Source organism: Nylanderia fulva, unplaced genomic scaffold (assembly GCF_048542155.1).
Source record: "Nylanderia fulva isolate GAGA-0341 unplaced genomic scaffold, ASM4854215v1 Scaffold481, whole genome shotgun sequence".
In the NCBI taxonomy this organism is placed as follows: Eukaryota; Metazoa; Arthropoda; class Insecta; order Hymenoptera; family Formicidae; genus Nylanderia; species Nylanderia fulva.
Window position 1 is genome coordinate 1 of NW_028190567.1, and position 8,384 is coordinate 8,384.

At 45.8% G+C, this 8,384-nt stretch overlaps 1 protein-coding gene across 1 annotated transcript; it reads right to left on the reverse strand.

The window, feature by feature from the left end:
• Positions 1 to 324: 324 nt before the first annotated feature.
• LOC114929825 (uncharacterized) lies at positions 325 to 5,535 on the reverse strand. The gene has a single exon (XM_029301503.2). It carries the CDS (start codon positions 5,533 to 5,535, stop codon positions 325 to 327), a length of 5,211 nt encoding a protein of 1,736 aa, XP_029157336.2.
• Between the last annotated feature and the right edge of the window lie 2,849 nt (positions 5,536 to 8,384).

Here is an 8,384-nt window from a genome sequence, read left to right on the forward strand (position 1 = left end):
CCTGATTTTCCCGACTGAGAAGGGGAACCAAAATCACGCATCAGCCGGATGACACGTGTCTAAATGGACGCAAACATCGGTGAACGCGAACCGAGGAGCGAAAACATTGACATAAGCTCCTTGGTGTTTTCAAATTTGAAGGTTTAACGAGCTGATCGATAGCCTTCTAATTATTATTTGTAGTCGTGTCTAAACATACCGCCCGCCTCGAAACCATCGTTTCGAAATGACTTGAACAACAAAAAAAAGAGGGGCGACTGGTGAAGCGATCGGTATGTCGTTTGACAGAATGAGTTTAAAGCGATATCTGGAGTCTGACCTTAATTACGTAAGGTTGTCCAGGCTTTCGACGTCTATCGGAAGTAAGCATAATTTGACAATAGGCCGAGTATATTCGGAAGTCGCGGTTTTCACCGTCGCGACGCGAATCAAACCGTCTGGACCCGGGTGACATCGGATGACGCGAGCTAAGTCCCACTTACAAGGCGGAAGGAGAGAATTGCGTAACAGGACCAGTGACCCGACGCGAACTCCGTTTTTCGAAACTTGCTTCCATTTGACGCGTTGTTGCAAGGTATTGATGTAGTCCTGCTGCCAGATTTTCCAGAAACGTTCTGTGAGCTGGCGAACAAGTTGCCAGCGCGTCAAACGGTTCTCATTTAGATGCAGTACAGAGGGTTCAGGCGCGATCGTAATCGCGGATCCGATCAAGAAATGACCGGGCGTCAGAGAATCGCAATCGTCGACGGAATCAGTGAGAGGCGCGATAGGGCGCGAGTTTAGGCAGGCCTCAATGTTGCAGAGAATCGTTGTGAACTCTTCGAACGTAAGAGTGTGTGAACCGACGATTCTGCGAAGATGATACTTGACACTGCGAACCCCGGCCTCCCATAGTCCGCCGAAGTGAGGCGCGGATGGAGGCATAAAGTGCCATGACACCCCGTCGGAAGCGGCACTATTTTGAAAAGTTGGATCGCGCAGCGCGGCTCGAAATGATGCGGCCAATTCGCGATCGGCGCCGACAAAAGTAGTTCCATTATCAGAGTAGACTGATTCAGGCATGCCACGTCGGGAGCAGAATCTTGAAAAGGCGCCTAAGAAGGCTGGAGTGGAATAACTCTCGACTAATTCTAAATGAATGGCTCGCGTGGCCATACAGACGAAGATGGAGATGTAGGCTTTGCGGGAAGCGACACCGCGTCCCGACATTGATCTGATTAAAACGGGACCAGCATAATCGAGACCACAATTAATAAACGCGCGCGCAGGAGGAGAAACGCGCACCGAAGGCAAGTTTCCCATCAATTGATTGGGAGTAGCTGCCTTTTCACGCGTGCATACTACGCAGCGGAAAACGACAGCTTTGACGATATTTCGAGCACGCAATATCCAGTACTCTCGACGAAGAGTAGCTAGAGTTAATTGAGGCCCCGCGTGAAGAGATCTTAAATGCACGTGCTGCACGAGGAGGTTCACAAGAGGATGTGCAGCTAAGATTATAGGATGTTTTTCGGAGAACCGCATGGGGGCACGCGACAGCCGCCCGCCAACGCGGATTAGTTTGTCTTCGCCGAGAAATGGCGTGAAAGACAACAATGCACTCTTTGCTGGAATCGAACGTTGCTGCAACAACGATTCCTTTTCCCGCGCGAATAATTCTGATTGAATTTGCAACAACCAAAAGTCTCGTGCTTTTCTACATTCGAGCGCGGAAATTGACCGGGAGCCTTCGTCGCATGTGTCGCGCGGCACCGAGTGTCTTTTAAGCTTTGAGATGAATCTCATGATGTAGGCGGTGACACGAATTAAACGCGGCCACGAAGAGTACCGTGCGGCAAGGTCCCATGGTTTTCGTCGCGACACGAGATGAGACGCCGCGTTTTCTTTTCGCTCCATCGTGGGCATCGAAAGAGACGAATCGAATGGCGCCGGCCATTCGGATTCAGAAAAATGTAACCAAGCAGGTCCCCGCCACCAGAGCGTGTGAGAGGTAAAATTCTCACCGGGTATACCGCGTGACGCGCAATCCGCGGGGTTGTGATCAGTGGGGACGTGTCTCCATTGCGCGTTTGGGAGTCTAGATTGTATTTCAGAGACGCGATTCGCGACGAACGTCTTCCACTTTGATGGATGTTGCGCCACCCACGCGAGAACTACCGTGGAATCGGTCCAACAGTGGCAAGAATCTGCAGGGAGATGCAGGGATGATTTGACAAAATCGATTAGTTTCGCGAATAACACGGCAGCGGCGAGTTCCAGCTGTGGAATACTTAATGTTTTTATCGGCGCGACTTTTGATTTTCCGATTAACAATCGTACTGTTATTTCACCGGATAACGAAACTATTCGAATATACACGGCGGCAGCGTAAGCGTGCGAAGATGCGTCTGCAAAACCGTGTAAGTCGCATCTGACGCAATCTGCACCGCGTTGAATCCAGCGGTCCAATTGAAGACCGTGCAGAGCGGCGAGAGATGAGCGAATGGAGTCCCAGCGATCGAGAATGTCAGCGGAAAGCACGTCGTCCCATCCGATTTTGAGCAGCCAGAGTTTCTGAAGGAAAATCTTCGCGACAACGGTAACCGGAGTACTCCACCCCAACGGATCGAACAATCTCGCGATAGTTGACAGGATCGACCGTTTGGTAGTCTGCTCGGAATGCGGAAGTGTGACGTTAAATTGAAAGGCGTCAGAGGACGGATTCCACCGGATGCCGAGAATTTTAAGATGGTCATCTGTTTGAAGCGTTTTATCGCAAACTAGGCCGTGATCTGCGCTAGCGATATCGCTGAGGAGTTGAGAAGAGTTGCTCGCCCATTTTCTCAGCTCGAATCGGCCTCGACGAAGCAACGCGCATACCTGCTCGCGAACTTGACGAAGGAGAGGTATGTCGTCCGCCCCGAAGAGAATGTCATCGACATAAGTATTTTGCTGCAGAACAATAGCAGCGAGTGGGAAAGAACTACCCTCATCTTGAGCAAGCTGACGAATGACGCGTAGCGCTAAAAATGGCGCACAGGCTGTGCCGTATGTGACAGTAGTGAGCTGATAAGCTCGAGCGGGTTCTGAAGGAGCGCCGCTCCATAGAATTCGCTGGTAATCGATGTCACGCGGGTCCATAACTATTTGGCGATACATTTTTGTTATATCGGCAGCATAAACGTAGCGGAACTGTCGCCAGCGCAGAATGACAGCCGATAAGTCCGCTTGTAACTTTGGCCCGGTGAGCAAGTGATTATTCAACGACGTTGAATTGGTCGTCAGACTCGACGCGTTAAATACGACTCGCAATCTTGTCGTAACGCTGCTGTCGTGAATGACAGGATGATGAGGGAGATACACTTCCTGCGAGGCAACTTGATCGCTCTTCACTTCGTTCATATGTCCTAATGATTCGTAGTCGTGCATAAATTCGGCGTAGGCCGCACGAAGGTCGGAATGTAGAAGGAAGCGACGATGCAATCCTCGCAGGAAGCGTTCAGCCGTGTGGCGCGAATCGCCGATGTCGATCGGCGGACCGTTCTTAAACGGAAGGCGCACTGTGTATCGACCGTCAGCACCGCGCGAATGCGTGGCTGTGAAATGCTCCTCACATTGCTGCTCTTCAGGGCTGAGGAGAGCCTGTCGAGGAGTTTCTTCGATTTCCCAGAATCGTCTGAGCTCCTGATCTAGAGCCTCCGAATTCGCGCAATGCTGAACGGTGATCGCTCGCGATTGCGTCGACAGCTCGGACATGGGCCCCGACAAAACCCAGCCGAAAATGGTTTGCTGCGCAATTGGCTGCCCAGGGGCGCCTTTACGAACGCCGCTAAGCAGCAATTCGCCATATAAGTCTGCTCCGATCAGGATTTCGATCGGGTCAGCGCTTGTTGGATTCGGATCGGCCAGATTGAGATCGCTTAGATAGCTCCAATCATAGTTGGAATTCGCCTTGTAAGGCGAATATTTTGTGAGAGATCTGAGAATCGACGCGGTTGTCGTGAACACGGGAGCAGCTTGATTGATCGGAGCGATCCGAATCTTAGCGGCGAATTGACAAGTTCCGGCGTTCATTCCGCCGACGGCGGAAATCGAGAGCGGTTGGCGAATGCGACGCATTCTGAGAGTTTGTGCGAGACGCTCCGTGATGAAGGTGATCTCCGAGCCTTGATCGAGAAGCGCTCGCACGGTGAGAGTCCGACCCGACGGTGCACCGACGGTGACGCGGGCCGTCGCGAGTAACATTTGCGGGAGCGCGACGCCTGTTAGCTGGGAGCATAATGCCGTGGCCGAAGTAATCGCGATGGAGTCTGATGACACACTCGACGAGGTTTCGTTTTTTTGAGAGACAGCGGATGCAGTTGAGGAAGAAGCCGAGTCAACGTGCAGCATCGAGTGATGCTTGCTTTGGCAAATTCTGCATGAGTATTGACTTGGACACGTTTGTACAGCGTGCTTTGCGCTCAAACAATTGACGCATCGCTTCGCTTTTAAAATGACTTCAAGGCGTTGACTCGGAGTCCTCCTCAAAAATTGCGGACATTTGTTGATGAAATGCGCGGCCCGACATAATGGGCACGATAAACCAGCGGCAGTGGCGTTAGCACTGGTAACCTTTGGCGCGCGCAAGAATTTGGAAGCATTAGCCGGAGAGATTTCCTCCAATGCACGAATGCGCGTGTCGAGAAATCGGTCGAGAGCTTCATACGAAGGAATGTTCGGGTCGTCACCGGTTTTTAACTTCCACGCTTTCCGAGTGGCGTGATCAAGTTTTTGCGTGACGCTAAAAACTAACATATCGCTCAACATTTGATCGGGTGATCGATTTAAATTTTTTAAAGAAGCGATAGCGCGATTCGCTTTGTCGCGAAGTGCGTTAAGTTCGACAGCGGATTCGCGAGCGACCGTCGGCAGAGAATATAGCGCTGATACGTGCACGTCGACGAGCCGTCGTTTATTGTCGAATCGTGAAACTAATGTTTTCCACGCGATCTCAAAATTATCCGCGGTGATTTGAATAGATTTTATAGTGTCGAACGCACGACCGGTGAGACTTGAAGCTAGGAAATGCATCCGCGAAAATGCAGTTAATTCGGTATTTTGAATTATGAGAGAAGTAAAGCGATCGCGGAAGCTCTCCCAGTCCTCGACATTTCCCGAAAACGGCGGTAGTTGAATCGGCGGCAAATGAGTTAAAGAAAAAGACGATGGTTCAGCGGTACTTATCGTGGACTGCGACAGGCTCGTTCTGGTGGGCGTTGGATCCAGCTCTTCGAGGCAGTCAGCCATGTAGTCGAGGGTTGTCTCGTAGTATTCCTCGCAATTTTCGAAAATCGTGTTCGAAAAGTAGTCCATGGTCCGCTGCTGCTCGGCGGTGAACGCTCGTGCCAAGATAGCGTGCTTCTCGATGCACCGTGTCCAGGTCTCCTTCAAGGTTGACATTCGTTGACGAATCTTAGCCGCCGTATAATTGGCTCTGCCAACTTTTTTAAAGTTGGAGAGCGCTCGCTCGACAGATTGAAGCATTGTTAGCTGCTGCGAGAGATGATCGCTCATCGTGTTGGCTGTCTCCACCTTGGGTGCGGGCGACACGATGACTCCGTCACTGAGGTCCAGCAGAGAGAGATAGAGAGAGAGACGACCGCACTGCTTTCACCGTGGGTTACCTCGATCCGGCTCGAAGGACCAAAATGTATGTTCACACTTCGAAGGTTTCTTCTTCCTTTTTTTTTTTTTTTTTTTTTTATCGATTTAATGTGAACTTTAATGAATAGCCGGGACCGCTCCGAAAGAACGCGAGGTAGGAACCAAGGGAGCAGTGGCGTGGAGATACTGAAGGCGGAGTAACTTTGAATCGTTTAACTTTTGAAAAATATTCTATTACTTGAGAGCATGTTCTCGCTCAACAGCTCCTTACAGAATAATGCGAGAATCGCCACGTACGGCGAAACTTCCTGATTTTCCCGACTGAGAAGGGGAACCAAAATCACGCATCAGCCGGATGACACGTGTCTAAATGGACGCAAACATCGGTGAACGCGAACCGAGGAGCGAAAACATTGACATAAGCTCCTTGGTGTTTTCAAATTTGAAGGTTTAACGAGCTGATCGATAGCCTTCTAATTATTATTTGTAGTCGTGTCTAAACACATTGCAAGAAAATATTCGTCGAATAATTATGAAAATTTACGTTTTGTTATAATTGCATATACAATTTGTTCGAAATAAAGTGAAATTATTTCTAAAAATGTTATCTCAAAGTATACATCAAGAAATGTTAAATCTTTCAGCTGGGTGCGTACATTACGTTCTATTTCCTTACTGTTACCTCTGATCGTGAATTTCACGATACTGCTATTGAGGCTGACAGGAAGATTTAACTCTATTTTGTTAATTAAATATCGAGCACATTCGTTGACATTAATTGAAATAAAATTTAGGCGATTTAAATTAGCGTTCACATAATCAACTATATTTTCTACACATTGAAAAGTCGTTCTCTGCATGACTATCGCGATGTTGTAAGTTTTACGTTTCTTCGCCTTCGGTTCGTTTGCGTTCGCATTCTCCGCAGTTTTGGAAGAAAGATCTTGCTCATTTTTACGATACGTTATTAGTATGGCTTTAGCACCATATGCGGTAGTAAAATTTATAATTATCTTGTTAAAGATAATCGAGCTCAAATTAATTTTATCATCGTTTAAGTAGCTCAACATCGTTTCCATGTTTTCTTGAAATTTTTGCCACAATTCCATGTCAAAGCAAATCCCTGCAGCTCCGTGAGATGTTAATTTAATAGCAGGCAGAAAATCCAGTTCGACGTTGTCTTCCGTCATAAGACCCACTTGAATTTTCTTCGTGTAGGATAAATTCAATCCGTATGTTGACAACAACATGCGCGGTTGTTGCTCAATTTTCTTAAGATTGTTTATGGTAGTTGTTACCACGTAGAAAATCAAAGATTTAATAATCAAAGACGCGGTAAAATCGAAAAATTGAGAACTTTTTACTAACAAACTTTTTTTACTAATTATCTTTTTACTAACAAACTTGAAAGTTCGGACGATGAAAGACGAGTAAGCGAAGATTTTCAAGAAAATTTATAAGAAGGAAGATAAAATAGAAAAGTGGTAGGGGGAAAAAGCATGCGCAGAATAATAAAAATTATGTGGAAGGGGAATTTTTTAAACAATATAAATGATATAATTTTTAATGTGAAAGAGAAATTTTTTAAACAATAAAGTGATAGGGAGAAAATGCATGCGTAGTATAATAAAAATTATGTGGGAGGGGAATTTTTTAAACAATATAAACAATATAATTTTTAATGTGGAAGGGGAATTTTTTAAACAATATAAATGATATAATTTTTAAATCTGACTACAGAGAAAATATAAAATTCCTATCGCTATCGAGAAACGATACCTGTAAATTCCTCATCTTGATTTCCATAAACTTTTTGTAGATAAGTAAATATATATATATATATATATATATATATATATCTATCTATATATATAAGCACCGTCTGTCTGTATGTATGTACGCGAACTACTTCCGCATTTGTGGACCGATTTTCGTGAAACTGGTACCAAAATGTTGCAAATTTTTTGGGGGTGGCTGCTGTGGGGTTTTTTTTTAATTTTTTTATTTTTTTTTTTCTACAGAGGAGGGTATGTTTAATCTTTTTTTGCAATATTTCTGAACACATGGTATCAAAATGTTGCAAATTTTTTTGGAGATAACGACGATGCGGTTTTTTTAAGTGTTACACCCCCACCCACGCACCCACCCACGCATCCACCCACGCGCATGCGCATTTATGGACCAATTTTCACGAAATTAGTACCAAAATGTTGCAAATTTTTTTGAGAAAACTACTGGTTTATTTTTTTAAGTTTACCCCTCCACCCACGCACCCACCCACGCAATCGTATATTTATGAACCGATTTTTTTAAATTGGTACCTCTTCCGGCTCTTGCCCATCGACCTTTCTGTTTTACTGCAAAAAATGATTATATTACATAATATTTATTTATAATATTATATCTATATATATAAGCACCGTCCGTCTGTCTGTCTGTCTGTCTGTACCCGAACTACTTCCGCATTTGTGGACCGATTGTCTCGAGATTGGTACCAAAATGTTGCAAATTTTTCGGGGGTGGCTGCTGTGGGGTTTTTTTTTTAATTTTTTTATTTTTATTTTTTTTCCTCAGAGGAGGGTGTTTTTGCAAAAAAAATTTTTTTTGCAATATTTCTGAACACATGGTATCAAAATGTTGCAAAATTTTTGGAGATAGCGACGATGCGGTTTTTTCAAGTGTAACACTTCTACCCACGCATCCACCCACGCATTTACCCACATGCATGCGCATTTATGGACCAATTTTCACGAAATTAG

What these genes read in the sequence shown, in the direction of transcription:
- LOC114929825 (XM_029301503.2), bottom strand. Translation starts at nt 5,535, where the DNA reads ATGAGCGATCATCTCTCGCAGCAGCTAACAATGCTTCAATCTGTCGAG.